At 41.5% G+C, this 23,234-nt stretch overlaps 2 protein-coding genes across 2 annotated transcripts in view; one reads left to right on the top strand and one right to left on the bottom strand.

Annotated features, from left to right (window-relative positions):
- Positions 1-808: 808 nt before the first annotated feature.
- Positions 809-16,539, bottom strand: smyd4 (SET and MYND domain containing 4; the record flags this gene model as incomplete). Its single annotated transcript, XM_080749213.1, has 10 exons — positions 809-932; positions 4,523-4,646; positions 6,103-6,222; positions 7,220-7,325; positions 8,336-8,538; positions 9,600-9,884; positions 10,487-11,549; positions 12,211-12,300; positions 14,835-14,979; positions 16,406-16,539. 10 exons carry the CDS (start codon positions 16,537-16,539, stop codon positions 809-811), a joined length of 2,394 nt encoding a protein of 797 aa, XP_080605339.1.
- Positions 16,540-17,244: 705 nt separating this feature from the next.
- The window catches only part of LOC308304584 (replication protein A 70 kDa DNA-binding subunit-like), a 136,830-nt gene continuing 130,840 nt past the window's right edge, over positions 17,245-23,234 (top strand). Inside the window, exons 1-5 of the mRNA XM_080749212.1 lie at positions 17,245-17,376; positions 17,515-17,568; positions 18,023-18,113; positions 19,902-20,004; positions 21,672-21,763. Of these exons, the coding sequence (XP_080605338.1) occupies positions 17,344-17,376; positions 17,515-17,568; positions 18,023-18,113; positions 19,902-20,004; positions 21,672-21,763 (373 nt within the window). The 5' untranslated portion in view covers positions 17,245-17,343. The remainder of the gene's footprint in view (positions 17,377-17,514; positions 17,569-18,022; positions 18,114-19,901; positions 20,005-21,671; positions 21,764-23,234) is intronic.

The raw sequence follows: 23,234 nt of genomic DNA, 5'->3' as shown, positions 1-23,234 counted from the left end.
GAACGATACATTCTCAAGTCAGTTCAAGAAGCCAATCCATGTGTTCCAAACCATGCCCCCTCTGTTCACACCTATGGTTCACACACTGGTAAAGGCCCCATCCTGATTTAATATGTCTGAGAGACTTTGAATTTGTCAAAGGGTAATTGCTGCCACCTCAAGGCCAAGAGCTGAAGCTACATGTCATTTCTAACTCTTTCAATCGCTGGCTCCTTACCAGCAGTGTGCAAGACAAGACTGAAGATTGTGTCCGACTTTACAAACAAAAACAATAAATATAAAAACTTCAAAAACGGCCGTCGATGACGTCAGCGACGGCAGCAAATCTGGACAGCCTGTTTTGAGAACCCGTGGGATGCTTTTAACCTCCGCCTTCCCAAAACCAGAGAAAGACACAATGTTCAGAAATGGGACTTTGTGAGGATAGAAGGTGCTAGTGGGACCCCAAAAAAAGGTTTTAAAATAGGAAAAGTGAAATTTCATGGTGTATCACCTTTAAAATAGCCAACATTGGAAGTGGACTTCCCAAGCAATATGGAGACGTTTGAAACTTTTAGAAATCGCTTCATAATTGACTGAGCTATGAGCGAATCAAACTGTGGTGTCTTTCTTTGCTTCCTAGATAGCCGTGCATCGCTGCATCACGCCGCAAATATTTTTGTTATTTTTGGGTGGACACAAAAACGAAATGGGTGGGCCTAGGACTATCCAGGCCCACCCTTGGCTACGTCCCTGGACTGTACAAAGGTCTTCATAAGGGTCCCCAAAAATAAACAAGGTACGGTATGTTGTATTTATTTACATAAGACTATGCTTGCAGGCAGTCCTCCATGGCTTGTAGCTCTTGTAGTTCAGGGCACTGAGGGCCACAGTGGAGGCACAGGAGTCTCCTGGCTCTGGGGATGACAGACAGGGCTGCTCCTAAGGCACCACTGAGAAACACAGGGACAAAGTATTAGCCACTTCAAACCCCAATTTGGTGTAGACCAGGGGTCTTCAAACGTTTTCAGGCCAAGGACCCCTTAGTTGAGAGAGAGAGATGAAGCAGGGACCCCCACAACCTTTTCATAGATTCCATATACGTAGTTTCATTGTTTGACAGCACGATCATCAGTGTATTTTGGATTCATGTCAATTTGTGTTTTCAGATACGTATACCACTTGAATCGACAATACATAACTTCACCTTTCACTCTGTATTTATTTTGATCTTTTTCCCCTCTACACTAAACGTCTTTGCCGAAAATATTTTTGGCTAAAGTTCTACGAATAAGGATGCTAGGGTTCAAGTGGTTAATATAAACCGGACCCCTGTTGAAGACCCCTGGTGTAGACAGAAATAAAAGTGATCCAAGTACAGCGCCTACTCAGGTCCAGATTAATTAGTCTAGAGCAGTGGTTCCCAAACATTTCAGGTCGAGACCCAAAAGAGAGATTAGACGTTTGCCCGGGACCCACATTAGTGAGAAAAACAGATCTAAAAGCGCAAACGGATGTGTGTAGATAGAAATAAAAGTGGTCCAAAGAACTCAGAGTTAGACTAGAAGGTTTACTGGTTAACATCAGTGCAGGGGGTAATTAGAGGTGTTGAGCAGCATGGTTTCAGCCAAGTTTATTTTTCTTCTCCAGGGTGTTTTCAGAACTGTCTGAAGCAGACTGTGGTTCCCAACATTTTGCCCATGGAAGAAAATCTTACATCTGACAGAAGCTGAAACCCCACAAATACACAATACTCAAGTATTTTTCAGACACTTACTGTAAGCCCTATACTTTGTTGCATGACAAATAGAGAAAATAGCCAATCTACAATAATGACATGCCCAAAATAGGAATGCCAGACTGAAAGTATTTTTTTTTAAAACACTGTTAGTGCTGTTTCACAATGATGTTACATGTGGTAGTTTATAGATTTCACAAGACAAGGTGGACTGATATCACATTAAGTCATTTACTGCTATTTTAAAACCCTTCTAATGTTCCACACCGTCAGGATTTTGCCTACGTTTAACGTGGGCACGTGCGCGCATCTCGTGCGTGATGGTTCACCGATCGCGTTCGCTCTAGTATCGCTCTAGTGACAAAAAACAACAGCCCTCCATTTTCCATAGCGAAACAGTTTGGATGCCACGTGGTTATTGCGTAACATAGAAGTGAATGCGCTCGGAGACAGGATACAGGGGATTGGTAGCCCCGCCCCCCTGATCCGGTCTGGACGTCCGTTTCTGCTTCACGCGGCTCTACAGCGGAAAAAAACATGGCGGATCGGCGATCATACATTTTTTTTTTATAGCGATTACAGCATATTTATGACTCGTCTTACTCGTCATACGCAGAGTGGACCCATTTAGATAACTTGTCAAACTTGTCATACGCAGTAAATGAGTTAAATACATATTATATACAAATGTTGGAGCAACACAAGAAGTCATACATTTTCAACTTCGTGCTTGTACTAACTTCGCGTATTCCTTTAGGAATTGTATGTTTGGATTGATTTCATTTAGACCGTATCAAATTGCCAGCCCGGAATCCAGACGTGGGTGCTCATTCAGCATATGGTGAAAAGAAAACAGCTGAACAGAGCAAATCAGATTTCAGGTTATCAAATTGCCTCTCCATTGGCTAAATGTATTCTCAAGAGTCCAAACGATTGGCATTCTCAACTCACAAAACTTTCAAAACTTTTGCCGTGCAGATTGTGCAGATTCTTAAATATAAATAAATGTAAAAAGGGAACATCCGCACAATGTAGCTTCTTTTAATACATCACTACAGCAATCACAGAACATTTGTGATTGCTGCTGCGACACGCTAAAGGGGGAGGAAATTCCAGGCGGCTTTTGTAAAGATGTTATCCATTAGATGTTACATAAAATGCTAATTTGCCTTTGGCACTCTGGCAAACAGCATACAACAGACGATAAAAACACAACTAATAGGCCTACATAAAATACACATCTCATAAAAAATACATTCCCATAACAACAGCAACAGTGATCATGAGCTGTGGGGGTTGGGTGGTAGGGTTATTTTGTAATGTTCTTGTTTAAAATATCCACAGCAGAGGGCACACATTAATCTTGTAACCTTTTTTGTAGTTTGTTTTCCAGTTCAGGTTAGAATCTACAGCAGGATAAAAACACATGGCTGACCTTAGCAGTGCACTGTGATATAAGCAACACAGCTGTTGTTAAAGTTACTAAAAACATTATGCTTGTGTTAAATTTAGGCTGACTGCTGGCCCGGGCTGCCGGAGGGAGACGGTCCGGGCACCCTAGGCTGCAATGCCAGCCTGACAGGGTGTCGCGGGTTGGAATCCTGATCCCGACGAACTTTGCTGCGTGTCACTCCTCATTTCCTGTCTGTCTACTGTCCTATCAATAAAGGCATAAAATCCTCCCAACAAATGTAAGCTGACTGCTGTCTATGCCTGCGCATTGGTACACCCATGACTCTGTACAATACATAGTACATAAGTACAAACGTGTCGCATCACAATGCATTGTGAGCTTGTAGATGGTATTCAAACTTCTCATTTTGCTGGGGACCCCCTGGAATCCACCAAAGACCATTGAGGGTCCCCGGACCCCACTTTGACAACCAGTGTTTAGTATGTAGAAAAGGGAAGATGTGCACTCTTTTGTAGTTTGTTTTAAGGTTCAGGTCCATATAAAATCATAGCAGGCAAGTATTGTAAGCAACGAAGTTGCAGCTAATCAACACAAATGAATAATGGCAAATCTAATACAAACTAGAAAGGTGCAATTCTGGAAAATTGCAAGTGTGGTTGCACTGACGCGAGCAGTGGTGTTAAGTAACTAAGTACATTTACTTAAGTACTCTATAATTTTGAGGTATTTGTACTTGATTATTTCCAATTTTCAATACTTTTACTTCTACTCCACTAAATCTCGGATCCAAATATTGTACTTTTACTATTTGAAAACTTAGACTATTAGCATAACATTAGAATATTATAAAACATTATACATTAACCACTTTAGCCCTATTTTATACCTAGGCTGTTTGAAAATAGCCGATCTACAGACTCACAACGTGTTGCATCTGCTATTTTCAAACATTTTGTACTTTTACTTTTTGGTACTTTAAGTACATTTTGATGACAATACTTTCTTACTTTTACTCAAGTACATTTTGAACTGGGAACTGAATTCCGTCTTGCCATTTATATTCTATGTTGTGATGTCCAGTGAAGCATGACCAAAAGCTTCACTTTTCTGTTGTGCAAAGGTTAACAACAAGCAGGATATACAGTATATCCCACACTTGGCTCATTTTGCCAAGCTTCGTGGGACGCTTAATGAAATTAACTAATTAAAAAGCACCGCTCACTTCACACTGGGTGTGATTTATTATTTTACAAATGTTCTTTTATGGCACCAAATATTTTCAAATGGGAGTCCTTGACATGAGAATGTTTGAGAATCGCTGTACTAACCCATTTTATCACTGTACTAACCCATTGAATCACTGTACTAACCCACTGAATCACTGTACTAACCCATTGAAGTGTAGCTGAGCCAGCTTGAAGAGTTGTCGGCCCATCTCAATGCTGTCCTCTCCGTACTGGGCGTGAATGGCTACAGCACTGCGCTCCAGCTGAGAAGCTGCACCGTTCCAGTCACCTACAGCAACAGCAGAGTGGAGACCAGAAAGTGAGAGGACTGTAGAATCCCCAATGTCCAGCAGCAGGCACCACTCAACTATTTATCCTCTCATCCCCAGCAACAGGACACTGGCAGGGCAGAGAAGCTCCTTTAGCAACTCGGGTGCACCGACTGGGTGCACCGTCATAGCATATACAACCATACCTCATGAAGAGCATGAACGTTTGGTCATATCCAATGTATATGTACTGTATATCAATATTTTACATAACATCTCCTGGTTACAACAACACTGCTTGTTGGAGCCAGTTTTAGTTTTTTGGTTTTGTCCACTTTGTTACTTTAGTTTTTGTTTTCATAAATAGAAAATATTATTTTGGAAAACATATGACGTTATTGTAATTTGGTATTTTGTAGATCCCACCTCTCCTCCTCCAGATATGGAATAATGCTAAAATGTGTCATGTCAATTTAGTTAGCTTTAAGCAGTTCCTTTTCCCTTTCAAACTAAAAGCTTCCTGGCCATGTTAAGATAGCATGTACTTTGAAAGGCTGGACAGGAAGTATGGAAGCTGGTTTTAAGGGTACTTGTCATTTCTTTCTGGGTAACAATAGAACAAAGAAATGTTTGGTGGAGGTGAGGGAGGCATACAGTTTTTGACCTTATTATTTATTGAATTACAATTTTTGGACATTTAATTATTTATCTGGACATTTTTGGAAGACAATAAATATTTTTTCGTTGCATTTCAATTGCTCTCTTCTTTTTTATTGGAAAATAACGGAGTCAAGACACCCTAGGCCTTCACCATTAGAGGTTTGGTTTAAATGCCTCTACACTGCTCTTGTGAAGCATTTATTTTCTTATCAGTGAATTTATTGTATTTATAAAGTTCACTGTTTCCATTTGGCCAAATAAAGCGTAGCAGACTATGACTTGCACACAAGTACAGTAAGCAGCCTGTATAGTGCAGCTTCACCACTGAACACTGCACTGGGATTTGTGTGGCTTTGTTCATAAACTGGGAACAAAGAAGGTAGCTGGCACTCACTTTCTAGTCGCTCCAAACTTTTTTATTAACAAGCAGCAAAAATATAAACGTATATATTTATACTGAAGAAGACCGTAACAGGTCGAAACGTTTATATTTTTGTATTCTTGTTAATAAAAAAGTTTGGAGCGACCAGAAAGTGAGTGCGAGCTACCTTCTTTGTTCCTAGTATTGCTGCGTTGGCAGTTTTAGCTCCGCACCGAAGACGAGGATGTGCGTTATTTTTTCTTTGTTCATAAACTGCTCATGGTATAGATAGCAAAAGATCGGATTGGATGTGGATGCAATTAGATGCTATATGTTGTTCTTTCTGGGGCGTGTCCGTGTGCCTGGCGTAGCTACAGTACCTCCCTGGGTAAATGAAGGATTAAAACAGAAAATAAAAATGCACCCGTGGATAGGTGCGACCGTCCCTTCCTCACCCATTGTTGCGTGTGCTCTGGCCATGGCATCAGCGACCTCCCCCTGTAACGGGTGACTCTCTGTGAGGATCAGCGCCGCCTGAGACACTGTGGTCCCCTGTAGCAACCTCAGGGCCTCGTCTGAAAGCAAATTAAAACCCATTTAGGCCTAGAATTATTGAATGCTTTAACCAGTGAAAAATAGCAGATATACAAGCTCACAGCACGGCACCGAGTGCCGCGCTGCAAGCTTGTAGATCAGCTATTTTTGAAAAAAGTCGTGAAAATGTGTGCAAATCGTTGAATATATGTATTTTCAAAGCCAACGTTTGTAACTCAAATTTTGCTTCTGGGTGGTCCCTGGAACTAAATATTTTGAGATGGTTGTCCGTGGCCAAATACATATCATTTTGGGGGTCCTTCACATGAAAAGGTTTGAGAACCACTGACATTGTACTGTAGTCTCTCAAGAACAGACTAACGGAGCTCCATTTAAGTGAAAAGGACCTTTTCTTTGACGATGGCTATAGCCAGATTTCTGAAATAGAAACATAGGTTTTTCAAAAAATCTTAGAAGGATTCAAAAGACACTTATAGAATTGGGTCAAAATTCTATTTTTCACGATTTTTCAAAAATAGCAGATCTACAAGCTTGCAGCGCGGCACTCGGTGCCGCGCTGTGAGCTTGTATATCTGCTATTTTTCAATAGTTAAAGCATAAAATAATGATAATGATAATGATGGGATTTTCATGTTCGATTTCGATATCGATAAGTCATGATCAAAGAGGCCTATAACCGATATTATGAACCGATATAAAAAAGAAAAAAAAGAAAAAAAAGTATCCCCCAATTTGAAATAGTGGTCATTTATATATTTTTCCCATCCTAAATGTCTAGAGGCTCACATCTAGTCGCCACATACTAGAATAGCGTTAAAAACGTATTCCGCAGCAGGAAATCTGTGAAAATCAGTAACCAATATGCAAAAAATAAATAAATAATATCGATATTTTGCGATATTAATACATGTTATGAATATCGACTTCGATTATAGCCTGTTTCGATAATCGGTCGATCCCTAGAGCTTATTTTTGGCAAATGTTCTGTGTGCGTGAAAAGTATTTGTCACCACGCACCTGGTCTGTCTCTCTCCATGAGGTTCACTGCTTTCTCCAAGTGTTTCCTCACTTGCTGCAATCTGCGGCTCACTTCGGAGGGAGATATATGCTGACCGCAGGATGACTGTGCACAAATATATTTGACCCCTTCTTGCACATCGCATTTCTGAAACGGCAAGAAGGCTGCGAGTGAGTTGGCTGACACTTGCAATTTTAAAAATAACAAATACAATAAAATTAAAAATGCTGACAACTATGTGCTCCTGTAAATGGAGATTGGAAGGTTTCTTACAAACAAAAAAAACGTTCCAAGTGAAGTGGGGTGGAATTGGGGGAAAAGATGTGTACTAAGTGAATGTTGTTTGTGTAAAAACAAAACATGTACAGTGATATACACTGCATGACTGCATGTATATATACAGTATATGGTATCCACAGGTTTCCAGCGTCCCATCGTGCATTGCATTGAAGGTGGACGGCAGTTCTGGGGTCGCAGCCGAGCCGAGCCAAGCGTAATCTACAAGCTTGCAACGGTTTCATCTGCAACGCGACGTAGGGCATTCATCAAATATTCGAATATCAAAGTCACTATTCGACGTTGTCGAATATATATATATTTTTTTAAATATATATATAGTTTATAAAGCTTGGCTAGATAGGAAGTAATAAGAATGAGTTGTTAATGCCCCTGGTGGATGAATTTGTTAATGCTCTATACCAGGGGTTCTCAAGCCTTTTTAGGCCGTGACCCCCAAAATAAACATATTTGAACTGGGGACCCCCACCCTGACAAGCACTTGGAATTGTCGGTATTACATTTAATTTGACTCGGTTCCGCAGATAAATATTGTGAAAATAGCAGATCAACATGCTCACAACGCCTCGTGTTCGCCTCTTGCTTACTTAATATTTGACAGTTTGGCCAGTCCAGTCGAATATTCGACTATTCGAATACTTTGAGGTCGAATAATTCGAATACTAAAAAAATCACTATTCGTGAATGCCCTAACGCGACGTGAGCTTCTATGGCAGCTGTTCCCCGGACTCACACATAATTCTACAGTAAATTCCCGCGGAAACAGGTGGATAAGAACAAATAAAAAGTTATGAATAGAACTGGTGATCGACATCCACCTTGAGAGGGCCTTTGCACTTGCCACACTGCAGTCCAGAGCCACCTGGCCGGCCTTGCGCGCATGGCCCCTGCCCACTGCCCTCTGACATCTCCTCTGCCCCCTCCTGTTGCTGGACACACGCCTCACACATGCACAGGAAACAGTACTGCTCCTGCAGGAGGCGCCGACGTTCACACATAGCCATCCTGTTGCTGTGAGGACCTGAAGGACGAGAGACGGGGTGGGTGTACAGTAGGGACATGCTGGGCCCCTGATTCAGCCCGGGAAAGAGAGTTGGAGAGGCCCTCATTGCGCACTATAGAGAGAGATCTCTCTCAGTCTCTCTATAGCGCTGCTGCTACTCAAAGATTTGCCATTTCAGATCATGACAAGTGACAAGCCAGTGGGCCAATTATTGTACACGAGTTGTATTTCGTCGTTGTCGGGTGGAAACCTTGTATGTCCAAAACCGTTTGTTTTGTATTTATCATTTTAAAAATGATTTAAACTAGCCTACTAACCAGCAGATCTACAAGCACACAACGCCTCGCGGTGCGAGGCGTTGTGTGCTTGTAGATCGGCTGTTTTCACTACTTTTGTGCAACGGCCTTGTATGATGAAGCAGGGCTTTGCTTTGCGAAAAAAATGTATACATTGAAACTTGGAGATACAAGGTTTCTGTCCGACAGTGACGATTTACTTTGTTGGCCGCCCAGCCCCCAAAATGGAACGAAGGCAGACATTTTATTTTTAATTTTTTCCTAATGGCCGTCCTGGACCGGCCGGGAATGAAGCGGCCGTTCGGGAGTTGTCCCGATTTTCCCAATGGCCAGGGTTGGGACGATAACGAGATTATCGTTTATCATGATAAAAAAACACTCACGATAATCGTGGAGATTCAATTTATCGTGATATCGTGCTCCATCATGCACTGGGATCAATTCACCTTTTATTTGACAAGCTGCATATCCGGTACCAGTTAAACCCTCTATGATTAGTAAAAGGTACTTATAATATACGTACTTGATACAGTCTCTCTATCAAATGTCTTTGCCAAAATGTTGTGATCTACAAGCTAACAACACGTCATGACGCGACACGTTGTGAGCTTGTAGATCTGCTATTTTTGGGCAAATGTTCCGCACCAGGATAATGGATTTTGATTATCACGACCCACTGTTTGGCAAACAGTGTTATAGTGTACCCATGACAAGACACCAGATCAGGAAATAACACTGCAGCATGATTAGCACAAATATTTAGACAGACAAACCTTTTCTTACCATAGCAGTGCAGGATCTCTTGTCCAGGAGCGATGTCTTTGGATGCTCTGACAGTGATGGTGACACCACGGGCGCTGCTGCTGAATCCGTCCATGCGCTCGCTGGGACAGGACGTCACACCTGGGCCAGAACCTACAGAGTGGGACAAGCTGGGTGCACCGGCTCCTAGGCTGAACGCCAGGCTTGTGTTTGGGGAGCAGGAGTGATTCAGAAGACTCAGTGTCGGGAATATCGCCGTGGCTATCCGGATTTCCTGGCTGGATTGGACCGCGGAGTTTGTCACACCTGGGAGGCAGAGACGAGACGAATGGAAAATTTCAGTAGTTTTGAAATGGGATGGTAGCATTCCGTGTTTCTTTGGTAAAATGGGAGAAATCGCTTGCAAAACGATGCATACATTGCCGAGCTAGCTTTAGCTGTGTTTACACAGTAAGCTAACGGTCCCATTTGACAGAGTCACCCTGTTCCATTTCCGGCCGGAAACGGAAATGTCAGTCTATCAAATGGGACCGGAAGCGAACATCTGCGATTATACTTTCGATTGTTTTAAATCGATTAAAGCCTATCCACCTGTTTCCGCGAGAATTATCTGTAGCATTATCTGCGGGACACTTCCGGTTAACAGCAGAAATACAAGCTCAAGTCGCGTCGCAGATGCAGCCGTTGTGAGCTTGTAGATCACAATCGGCTGTGACGCCGGAAGCTGCCCCACATCTTCTGCGCAATGCACAATGGGACTTTGGAAAGTTGTGGATTAAATTCTCTTCTGGTTTCTTGGGCCTGGTGGCCTGAAACAACGTCCTTTTCTCTGGATTCTCGGGTTGGGGCAGTAAATGAGTCCAAATCAGAAGTATTTTCTTTTAGCTTTACTTGTATCTTTGACTCACCTGTATCCTGGAGCATGCTTATTGCCTGAGCATTGCACCTGAGCTGCAGCAGGTGCCTCAACACTACACTTCCCATCAGCCACAGCTCTGGACTCCAAGCTACAGATTCCTCCACAGCTTCCGGGCCCTGCGGTTGGCTGTTCGTCACAGAGGATGCCCTGAGGTCCCAGGACACAGGCGGAGGCCCTGCCCTGCTGAGCTGCATGTAAAGCACCGCCGCGGTAACAGCGCAGAGGAAACGCAGACTGGGACTGTGGCTATTGATGTGATGCAGCAGGTGGTAGACGCTCGGGTATGAGTCGCCGTAATGCATGGATGATTGCTGGATATTAACACTGTCATGTGAAGTACCCGTAATTGAACATTCGGTCCCGGGCTCTGTGACTGGTGGTTTATAACTACTGTCCCCGTCTTTCACTGGCTCCCTGGCACTTTGGACACCTTTTAACCCCGCCTTCAGTGTGACCCTGAGGGCCAGCTGTGACATCACGCCCAGTGCCATCAGCGGCGGTCCAAGCGGACACTCCCAGCGATGATGCTCCGCCCACGCCTCTCGCCGACACTCACTTGAACAGTAACGGCTGTAGCTGCAACCTTCACAGGGCACAGGACACAGCGTCTCACTCAAACACCTGTGACAGTGCCGGTCCTCTGTCCCGAACAACACTCTCTCCTTGGTCTCCGTCCTCCTCTCGTTCTTTCTCATCTCCTCCGTCCACGGTATGAGGACACAGCCATATGGCCTGTCTTCAAGAATCACCTGTCCGGGTGTTATTCTCTCCGTTGCCACAAGGTGTCGCCCTTTCTCTGGGCTGAAGGAAACGGCTACTCCTGGAGAAATGCTGGATGGTTGGCCGTTATGAATGGATCCGTTGTCTGGTTTTACATTTGTTCCGTCTCCGGTTCCTCTCGTATCTCCCGGGTTCGGTTCAGGGTGATCTGGCTTTCCCCTTTGACTCAAAGAGAGATGGTTGAGGCATTGCACACGACGACCCTGTAGTTTGGGTTGCAGATGAGAGGGATAACCACACACCAGGGCCCTGTCAATATCATCAAGAGATTCCTGAGGAGACGAGAAAATAGGAACCTCAAGAGCTAGAAGTTTAACTTAATGAGGAAGTTTGATTTTGAGTGCAGCAAAATACTATGCAGTAAGAATTAAAAAATGAAATGTAGCCTACAGACATGGAGGAACAATACAGCACTTGTATACAGCAGTGGAAAAAGTACTCAATTGTCAGAATGTACATGAGTAAAAGTATGAAAGTGTTGGCATCAAAATGTACTTAATGTACCAAAAGTAAAATGTTTGAAAATAGCAGATCGGCAATTTTCAAAATAGCCAAGGTATAAAATAGGGCTAAAGTGGTTTATGTATGTTTTATGATATTATAATGTATATCTGCAAAGTATATATTACACATATACTAATACACTATATATATTATATAGTCTGCATCATGTATAACTATAGTAACTAAAGTTTTCAAATAAATGTAGTGGAGTAAAAGTACAAAATTTGGATCTGAGATGTAGTGGAGTAGAAGTAAAAGAGTATTGGAAATACTAAGTAAAGTACAAATACCACAAAATTGTATTTAAGTACAGTACTTATTAAGTAATTACACCACTGCCATTAACGATGTAACATGACAAGTCTTAAATCATTACTCGTAGTAGGATAATTAGCATGTAAAACTTCAACTGGAGAAGCAGCATCTCACCTGGTAACACTGCAGATGGCAGAGTGCTGCAGAGCGGTTAGCATAGCACAGAGACAGCTGCTCTGAACTCTGGGGCGCGAAACACACGCCCTGTCACATGCAGTGGTGGAAAAGGTACACAAATGTTTTACTTACTAAGTAAAAGTATCAATACTGCAATGTAGAAATACTGTGTTAGGGTGCCCACACACCAAAATACCTAGAGTGGAATCCGCCAATGCGTTTCAATGAGAATGGAGCGTTTTTTTTGCCAGTAGAGGATTTCTGCAAAAAACGCTACATTCTCATTGAAACGCATTGGCAGATTCCACTCTAGGTATTTTGGTGTGAGGGCACCCTTACAGGTAAAAGTATGGAATTCAAAATGTACTTGAGTAAAAAGTACAAAAGTATTGGTATTAAAAATGTACTTAAAGTACCAAAAGTAATAGTACAAAAATGTTTGAAAATAGCAGATCTACAAGCTCACAACGTGTCGCACGTTGTGAGCTTGTAGATCGCCTATTTTCAAATAGCCTATGTATAAAATAGGGCTGAAGTGGTTAAAGGACCAGGTCACCTCTGGGACAACCAGATCTTATTTTATTGTTGTTTGGGACACGATCAACACAATCTTGAGTTATTTTTTGTGTTCAATCTGTGTTTTTAGATATTTTAGTATTTCAGCCGATTTCGGCATGCTACAACTGGTCATATGACCAGTTGTAGCATGCTGAAATACTAACATATCTAAAAAATACAGATTGAACACAAAAAATTATTCAGGATTGTGTTGATCGTGTCCCACACAACAATAAAATAAGATCTGGTTGTCCCAGAGGTGACCTGGTCCTTTAATGTTTGTATTATAATATAATCATTTATATCTGCAAAGTACTAACTAAACTAACCCCCACTAACTAACTAAAGTTTTCAAATAAATGTAGTGGAGTAAAAGTACAACATTTGGATCCGAGAAGCAGTGGAGTAGAAGTAGAAGTATGGGAAACGATACTGATGTTGCATTGCATGTATTCCATACACAGCCATATAGAATGCTGAATGCATTTTCGTGGAGGGATTAATCTCAGTGGCATTTTAATTTGTCACGCTGTGTGTAATCACTCAAAAGTTAATTGCTGTGACAAACTGACAGGGGTCATTGTAATCACACCTGCCAGTTCGTGTGCCTCATATGTTCTCAATTTAAGGACACTTAGTAAATGTCTTCAGTGCTGCTGTGGTGTGAATGGCATCCCATCTCGTAAAGAGATTGAGAATGTGGTCTATGTGAATCTCGAGGAAAAGCAAGATATTTGACTAAATACAGGGTTCCCACACATTTTTACCAATTCATTTCCAAAGCTTTTCCAGAATATTTAACCCAATTTCCACGACTATGTAACAATAATTCAGCTCAATAACGAGTCTTACATGGGCTTACTCCTATGTGCAATGCCCAAAGACAGGCAGTGTATGCCAGTGGTTCTCAACCTTTTCAGGTCGTGACCCCCGAAATAATCATATTTGAACTGGGGACCCCGGCACCCTGACGAGCACTAAGAGTTGAGGAATTTTGTATAACACGGTTTTATTGTGAAAATAATAGCCGATCTACATGCTCACAACGCCTTGCAACGCGAGGCGTTGTGAGCATGTAGATCGGCTATTTTCACAATTTCTGCCTCTAATATTTGACAATTTGGCCAATGTTTAATTTGTCATTTCAGAGGTATTAACAAAATCAATAACCAAAGACAATGCATAGCTATTTTTTCCAGGATCTTCCAGGACCCTTGATCAATTCCAAAACTTTTCCAGTACAGGAAAAATATTTTTCTGATTTCAAAATATTTCCAGGAATTTCATGCCAGTGGGAACCCTGTAAATACGCGTTCTCTGACAGAACTTACAAATGGATACATGACACAAGATAGACAAGAGCTGACCCCCACTGTACACATACTGTAGAACGGCACCAATTAAAATGCTGCACGGATTAATCCCTCCACAAAGAAGTGTTCTATAGATGTGTTATACATGCAAAGTATGGAATATAAGCCATTCTAGGGCTAATCTGCCTCCAACTCCCCTTGACTAACACCTGCTGAATAATACAACGTTTTTAAATGAACCCATTTTGAAAGAGCTTGGGTATTTAAATGGGGTGATGAGGTCACTAGAGCTGGGCCCATTAAAGGATCATAAAAACTGAGGAGGGGTTTAGTTGAAAACGCTTTCTTCTATATTTGAGGAATATACTGTATGTAACTAAATGAGGGAAGTGAGGACGCTGGCGTCAACTGTTCGCCGCTTCACCTCACAATGTATGAATGAATGAACCATTGTAAAGCGCTTTGAGCACTTGGAAAAACGCTATAAAAATGCAATTCATTCATTATTAAATAACTGCATTCACCTCACCCTTTTCTCCTGCTTGCTAAACCACTAACATGTCATACCGAAAGCCCTAAAAGAGTGTAAATCCCTAACTTCCTTTCAAATCGGTCTGAAAAGTCATTTACATGCGGCTGCTAACAGTGTTGGGCACACAGTAAAATCCTCAGTGTGCATTTATCTATTTCTAACTCGGAAAATAACACACATTACCATAAGGGTCCATTTGGTTACATGTGTGTTCAAACCTGTGAGTAGTGCAGGGCAGCTCCTGTGTAGTCTCTGGTCTTGAAGCAAGAGTTGCCCCTTTCCCTGCAACTAGCTGCTTGTTCTGGGTCTTTCTGGACGAAATGTGACTTGGAGATGCTGGAGAGAAGGTCCAAATCCCCTTGACTGGATGGGAGAAATAGACAAGACCTGAATGGAATCCAAAGTCACTTTTTAATTTTAAATCAGGGGTCTTCAACAGGGGTCCCCTTTAATTTAAAAAAAAAGAAGAAAAAAAGTAATTTCTCTCTATCTCTATATATATTCTCTCTCTCTCTCTCTCTCTCTCTCTCTATATATATATATATATATATATACTGTATAGAAACATGATTATGTCTCTTGAATAGCTTGTATACATGATTATTGTGCAATTGACAGATTGTTAGTGCTAGATTGATATAGACATTGGTTCTAGGTTAACCTCGCATCACCAGGCTTTCTAGTTCTAGGTTAAAAAGGTATGTTTATAAATGGCAGTGGAACGGCCACTTGTACATGCATGTTTAAAATAAAAGCATGAATATATTAATCTATTATGTTAATAGCATAGTATTGAATGCACAACAACATGGTGTGATGTCATTACTTGCGCATCCCGCATCAAAAACTCATTCAAGTCGCCCAGGGACTCATTCATGTCATGGTCCTGGGGTCCCGGGGATGCGCCTCCATTGGAGTCCATGTTAAAATAATTTACTTCCTCTACTTAAGTTGCTATATTAGTTTAGATAGTTTAATTCGTTTTTTAATGTATTGTGTAAGATAAACACTGTAAAGATTTATTATCAGTTAAACCTGGAATTCACTAGTGGTTCTCAAAGTGGGGTCCTGGGTCCTTGAGGGAGTTCCAGGGGGTCCCCAGATAAATGATAGTTAGGAACCAAATAGAACTTTATGGGTCTGTAACTCTGTGAACAAATGGAACCAAATGGACCTGTTCCATTTGTACTCTAGTATTTTAAAATTTAATATAAATTGGGGTCCCAGTGATATAAATATAATTAAATGGGTGTCTGTAGCCTAGTGTATTTAGAAATCCTAGTTCTAAGTTCAAACATTAGCCAAATTGTAAAATAAATATAAGAAATAGGCAAACATTTTGAAAATAGCCGATCTACAAGCTCACAGCGCTCGAAAACATTGTATTGAGGACTCATAAAACTTTTCTGGGACCCATTTGAATGACCACCTGTGGCGGGTCCCGGGGACCCATTACATTGAAAACCTAGTAACATCACTGTGGTATGTTTATATACATGAAACACAAGTGTATACATAAATATACAATAGTATTGTATATTTGCCCCACCCCCACCCTACAAGGTAGGGGGTCCCTGCTCCATCTCTCCATCAGTTTGGGGGTCCCTGGCCTGAAAACGTTGGTTAATATGAAAGTACATTTAGTTTCATTGCCACGTTATGAATATGATTCACCAGGATTAGGAGTTGGATTAAGCAAAAGCAATTAAAGAAGTCTTACAAATACAGCACAACACTTCTAGACCAGTTTGTGAAGTGAAATGAAGAGAAGAGATACACTAGAACTCACTTTGTATGAGTTAAAGCAAACTGGAAAACATCATCTATCTCCAGAAGAGACGTAAAACACTGTTTACGTGCGGGATCCAGTCTGGTCCACTTCTGTGCAACATGGTCTTGCCACCGGACGCATGGGAGATCCATTATGGAAACCACAACCACTCGATCGGTTGTAGGCAGCTCGCTATTATCGCAAAGATTAGAATATTATGCTCGCAAAAGGCAGAGCGGCGGCATGCGTGGGGTAACCAAGGCGGCTAAATAAAGAAGGAACGGCCAGTTACGTCCGTCACCGGCCGTGAACAATCGATTGATTTGATTTAAGGATTTAGAAGGGTTGCATAGGAAAAGGTATAGTTTCACTTTAACGACAGTAAAAATCACTGGTACAAGGTCAACTAAAAGGAGATCATATAGTATATAGTAGGATTTTCGGCTTATTTACACAGGAACCATCTTATGTGAGCCTGGCATTGAAAGACAGACGAAGACAGTACTTTGCATAGGATATCATCAATATCAAAAGGGAAAAAGCATTCAAAAAGAAGATAAAATGAAAATAAAATGAAAAGGACCTCAGTGGAAAAGGGACTGGAGAAGAAAAATAAATCATGCAGTGGACAGAATAACCGGAATAATAAAAAAAAACCACTTATCTTTGAATTAACACATTTCAAACAAATAAACAACCCTTTCCCGTTTATTTGATTGAAAATAAAAGACAAAACAACACAACACATCGTAACGTAGGTGGCCATTCCTTCTTTAACTTTCTGAAACCAGGAAGTGTCAAAGCAGTAAAGTCTCGCGAGAAACGATCAGCCCTGTTGTAAAAATACCAAACCAAAACACAAGATACGTGTAGCGGTAACAATCAACGTCAAGTTCAGGATTTCCAGTGTCTTTTAAACGCTAATCAGCCGTCGGGCTGATTGAAGCATTGAGAAGATGGCGGTAACATTAACAGAGGGGGCCGTTGTGGTAGGTGTCAACAATAACATAATGGGTGAAATAATTGATTGAGTTGAATTGAGTTTTTCCTGCTTGCTAAATTTAGTTAAAAGCAGATGGCAAACATTGGTGCTGAACACTGTTGATGATGATTGATATGTCCTGTAGGCCCTGATCAAAAATGAGGGGGTGGACGTGGGAAGACCTGTGCTTCAAGTGCTGGTGAGTATAACATGCTTTTAAGGCATGTCCTCTCAAAACATGTATCAGCATGCCTCCCTCGCCCCCCATATCTAATGGATATTAGGCTTAACATAATGTGTACATTATTTACAAAGCACAATGTTGACACAACTTGACAGGTATGTCTTTATCTGTTCTACAATGACAAACAGCAAACACTGTTATAGGTCTGTAAAAGTTATAGCCTTGAAACCTGCTGATTCTTATCATTTAACCAATAATTTGGCAGAGGACATGATCTGTGTTCACAATAGCACCTACAAAGTTATTGTTAGTCATATTTCACAACCAGACTTGCTTTACATCCTGCAAAAAGAAGAAGAAGAAGAAGAAGAAGAAGAAAAAAAAAAGTCCATACAAACTTTTAATAATAACCGCCTTTCCCATGGGTCAGCTCTAAACACACAGTTGCTCTTTTTGTGGTGTTTGGCAGAAAATCGGTGAGGTGCCTGCAGGTTCTGCCCGGCCCCCCGGCCCACCCAGGTACCGGCTGATGATGAGTGACGGTGTTCACTCCAGCATCTGTGAGTAGCAAACGCCACACTGTTGACACATCCACATGGCTTCTATTTACATAAGCAGGCTATATCCTGGTACAATGTAATATGCTGAGAATTGTTTTTAATATTCTGAATGAATACAACATTATTTTATCTATCTATATCAGGGGTGGTCAACTTTGATGATGGCGAGGGCCACTATATTTCCACCTTCACTCCAGGGCCACATTGCATATTGCTACGTCCTACTTTGTCATTCTAGTATCTCATAACAATGGAAGCAAAAATAGCAGATCTACAAGCTCAAAACGCATCGCGCTGCGATGCGTTTTGAGCTTGTAGATCGGCTATTTTTGCTTCTTTTGAATTGGAATCCTGAATATTTTTTTGTTATTTCTTAATTGGAATCCTGAAATGTAACATTTTGATTTAATTTCAAACGCATTTAGTTATATACTCATGTTAACTTTATGTAGCTAAATACAAATACATTGGGCATACATTTTTTTTAACTTTTTTAATACTACTATACTAGTCATTAAGCTACTAATTTAGACTGACGGAATTAAAGCAGTACATGTTTGGAATTGTAACAGCTGAAATCCATAATATATTCAGTATTCCAGTATTAACCTGTGGGCCGCATCAAGTGAAGGTGGGGGCCGCGCAACCGCGTATTTCCCGGTGAACCTGTGCGCAAAGGTGGGGGCCGATGGGCAAGGAGGGTTGCAAGCTTATGAGAAACAACTAAAATAAGACCTTAAAACCTGGCAAAAACAGTTGCGTGCATTAGCACAAGATTAGATGAGGATAAAGGAAATCATTAAATGGAAAACATTAAATTAACTTCTGAAAAGGCTTCTAAGCCTACACTATAGCCTACTAAAACTAGTGAACCGCGATCTTGCCACACGTGAATAATTGTGGTTGTAAACAATAACACAGACAACATAAATCCTTATTCTGGTTGTGGGAAGAAAAGGTTATCATCATGGCCCCAGCCGCCCCACATAACTTTTAAATATCTTGAAATTGGCGACAAGTCTCTTACTAAATCGGCAAGAGTGCCTCTCATTCTCAATACATAAAGGCTAAGCTATATAACCACTCCGTCATCAGCAATAGTCAGTGGTGCGTGTTCGTGTTCCCCACACTCCCAAGCCCCCACCGTTGCGCTTAGGTTCACCGGGAAATACTCGGTCGTGGCCCCCGGGCCGCCAGTTGCCCATGTATGATATGCATGGCAGACCATATAGCAGGGTAGATCTATCTTCAACAGGGGTTCCAGGATCCCCAGAGGGTCCTCAGAGATAGTGCAGGGGTCCACCAAATCGTTGTCTGATTGGGACTATTTTTATTTTTTATTTTTTTTACATAATTTAGCATGTATTTACAATGTTTGTTGTATAACAGAGTTGAACACTTTTCCATTTGTGTAGCTCAGGGGTGCCAAAAGGTAGATCGCAATCTACCAGTAGATCACAAAGGCTGTGCAAAAACAACCAAAATATATTGTAGAAAAATATTTCTTTCAAGTAAAATCACACAATTCCTCCTCTTTTTCAATTATGGCGACTGCGTTGATTGCCTCTCAGCTCCCTTCGTGGCTTCTATAGTAGGCTTACCTATTCAAGAGTGTTGCACGCATTACAAAGTATATCAAATGTTGGTGGCAAAGAATGCAAAAACATAACACTACCATACAGAATGGGACCTTTTCCCCCACCGTGTATGTGAGCAACCCTGTCTTTGAGATGGTGCGTAAAGTAGGTCTATTTGTGCTAGTGCTTAATAACATGTTTCTGTGTGTAGATTTCATGCTAGCATCCCAGATAAACGATCTGATGGAGCGGATGGCAGTCAACTGTGTGTGCCGGCTGAATAAGACAACCACCAGCACACTGGCAGATGGAAGGTAGTGTATTCATTCACGCATTAATATTTTGTCCTTTAATTCCCCCTTTTGCTTCATTCGTATGTTTCTCTCTCTGTTTGTCCCTCCTCCCCTCACTCATTCCTTGGGCTCTCCCGCTCTATATTATGTATTAAAGTAGAACCAAATGTTGCTCTCCGCCAACCAGTTGCAGTTTGCATCTGTGTCTGTCCAGATCCATAATATAATATTGTACTATACTCTATACCAGGGGTCCTCAATTAGAAATCTTGAAGGTCCACAAATATTTTTTGGAAAAAGACAAAGGTCCGGACTTGAAAGTCTGTCAAAGTTAGGTAGGAGGTAGTAGTTCGATATTTTTATAATAATAATTAACACTAATAAAACTAACATTTTCTTTTTAACAAAAATGAATACTAAACAAAAAGTTCTCAGGAATTCAAATATTCACATCAACATGATAACATAAAACAAAATGTCCTTTTACTTTTAACAAAAAACTAAAACCCCTTCTATCCTCTGGTAAACAAAATGATAAGATATCAGTTATTAAGGTTCCAAAAAAGAACTATTGTACAGTACATTGTGTAACACTACTGCTCAAGGAGAGAAATGGCATCTTGGGTTTGCAGCCAGCCAAGACATTGTGGTGTTTCACAATTTCACTCTTCACCAGACAGAGCAACAGTTTTTCGGCATATTATGCTTTGATACTTTGATATGCTTTGAGGTAGGATGAAACCGAAAGCATATTTGTCCATTCTTCTTTGAACCGCTGATTTTCACTGTCCACCTTTCCTCAACACTCCTGTAGCGCCGACCCTCCTCCGCTCCTAGCACACGAGATTTCACTCAAGTCAAATCTGTCATCCACAGGACTCCAGTAGGCTATGTTTATAATAAATAGCCTACCTTGTGTCAGTTAAATGATATATCACCACCAGCAGTCAAAGGATACGATTTGAAATGCAAGTGAGTGAGACGGATTTTGGTCTGAATTAAAAAAGACTCGCGACTCGCCATGAGTTACGTTACCCCAGGCACTTGTGTTGGGAACGCTTGTGACAGTCGAGAAAGTGTTCTCTCAGAACGGCATTTCTCCTCGCTCCACTCCGCTCATGGGCTCTGGTAGTCTACAACTGTTTGTAAACAGCTTGCAAAGGGCCGTTGTCGTATCATATACGTTAAGACTACGAGCGAACGAACACGCATCGCTGCTGACACACACACACACACACACACACACACACACACACACACACACACACACACACACACACAGTCCGCATTCAGAGTCCATGCGGTGAATTGAGTGAGTACAACGGAGAAGTGAAAACGTTGAGATTTTTTTTATTATAATTTGCCCAGCCAGCCCAGAGTCCAGAGAGAGTTGTGCCGGACCGCGGTTCGCCTATTGAGGACCCCTGCTTTATACTATACTATATTTTGTGCGGTCTCAATAACTTGGACCTTTAACCTTTAACGTCTAATCAAGTCCAAGTGCATGTTTGTGCCTAATTTCACGAAATTCCATCAAGGCGTTCCTGAGACGTCATGTTCACAAGGGTGGGACGGACGCATGGATGGACAGACAACCCAAAAACATAAATGCCTCCTGGCACGGCAGAGGCATAATGGTTATATTTTGTACTTATTTTTATGTTTATGTTTATGTGTTTGTTCTTCAGACGTGTGGTTGTTATATTGGAGATGGACGTAATGAAGTCGGCCGAGGAAATTGGAGACAGGATTGGAAATCCCACTCCATATTCTGTCCATGGTAAGATTCTTTAAACATGCTACAGCAGGGGTCTTCAACAGGGGGTCCAGGACCCCTAGGGACCCCTAGGGGGTCCTCCAAATCTTTGTGTGATAGAAACTTTTTTTCCTCCTTTTATATTTTAACCACCTGAACCCAAGCATCCATATTCGGAGAACTTTAGCCAAAAATAGCAGATCTACAAGCTCACAACGCCTCGCGCTGCGAGGCGTTGTGAGCTTGTAGATCGGCTCATTTTCGGCAAAGAGTTTTTGTGTAGAGGGGAAAAAGAGCAGACTAAGCACTGAGTGAAAGGTCAAGTTTTTTTTAAGTATTGACGGTTCACGTGGTTAAATATCTGAAAACACGAATTGACATGAATCCAAAATACACTGATGATTGTGCTGTCAGAAGATGAAACTATATGGAATCTATGAACAGGTTGTGGGGGTCCCTGCTTCATCTCTCTCTCAGCTAAGGGGCCCTTGGCCTGAAAACGTTGAAGACCCCTGTGCTACAGGGTCACTGTCTCCACTCTCCTGAGAAAAACAAAACAAAAACACAACAGAAAACCGCACCTGTATCAAACGCGACACACGTGCATATCTCCTTGTATGGGCCGTTCTGTCCGTGACATCAGCTGTGGAACTTTTAGCCAATGAGCAAGCAGCATTCTTGTGATGTCACCTTTATGCAGCTTCCTCATTGGCTAAAAGTTACTCCATTGACTCGATAGGGAAAATGTGTTCACACTTGCAATTTCCCAGAATTTCATCTTTCTAGTTTCAAAATGCCCTGGTTAAGTTATTACACAACATAATGAAAGCCATCAAATGACCCCTCTTAATCCATCTATAGCATGTGCAAGTTTGGCCATGTATTTGTGGATCACAGAGAATGTTTGGAAATAATTTTAACCTTACACCTCAGCATCTACTAGGGGTGGGCGATATGGTGATAATTATCGTTGAGACGATACAATGTCTCCACGATATGCCTTTTCAGGTGCCGTTCACACTGTGTTTTGGCAACGAGAATAACGCAAAAGAAAAAGTCAGATAGGCCTTCCGTTCAGACGACAACGGCATTTTCGGGGGTTAAAAACGGAACGATCTGGATCCGCAGATTTGGGTGGAAAAGCTGACTCCTCTCTCCCCTCGCGTCACCGAGTGAACGGCAGAACCGCAAAAAGCAACAACGCATGTTAGGCTTTTTCTCTCCTACAAATAGATACTGAATACCCTCTTCAGTGTTGTGGTTCCGTGGCCGAGTGGTTAAGACATAGTATTTTCGATCCACGGGTTCGCGTCCAGCTTTTGTCACTTCTTTTCACCACCACGAACAACTTTTTTTTTTGCGGCCATAAAGTTATTATTATTATCCATGACGGAGGCGATGAGCCGACTCAGCGCCATTATCGAGTTATGTGAATAATGTAATAATAATAATAATAACTTTATCGCAGAAAAAAAAAAAAAAAAAAAAGACGTCT

This window comes from Nannobrachium achirus, assembly GCF_963921795.1.
Source record: "Nannobrachium achirus genome assembly, chromosome: 19".
Lineage (NCBI taxonomy): Eukaryota > Metazoa > Chordata > Actinopteri > Myctophiformes > Myctophidae > Nannobrachium > Nannobrachium achirus.
The sequence above is the reverse complement of the archived record's forward strand: the minus strand, read 5'-3'. Positions and strand labels throughout refer to the sequence as shown.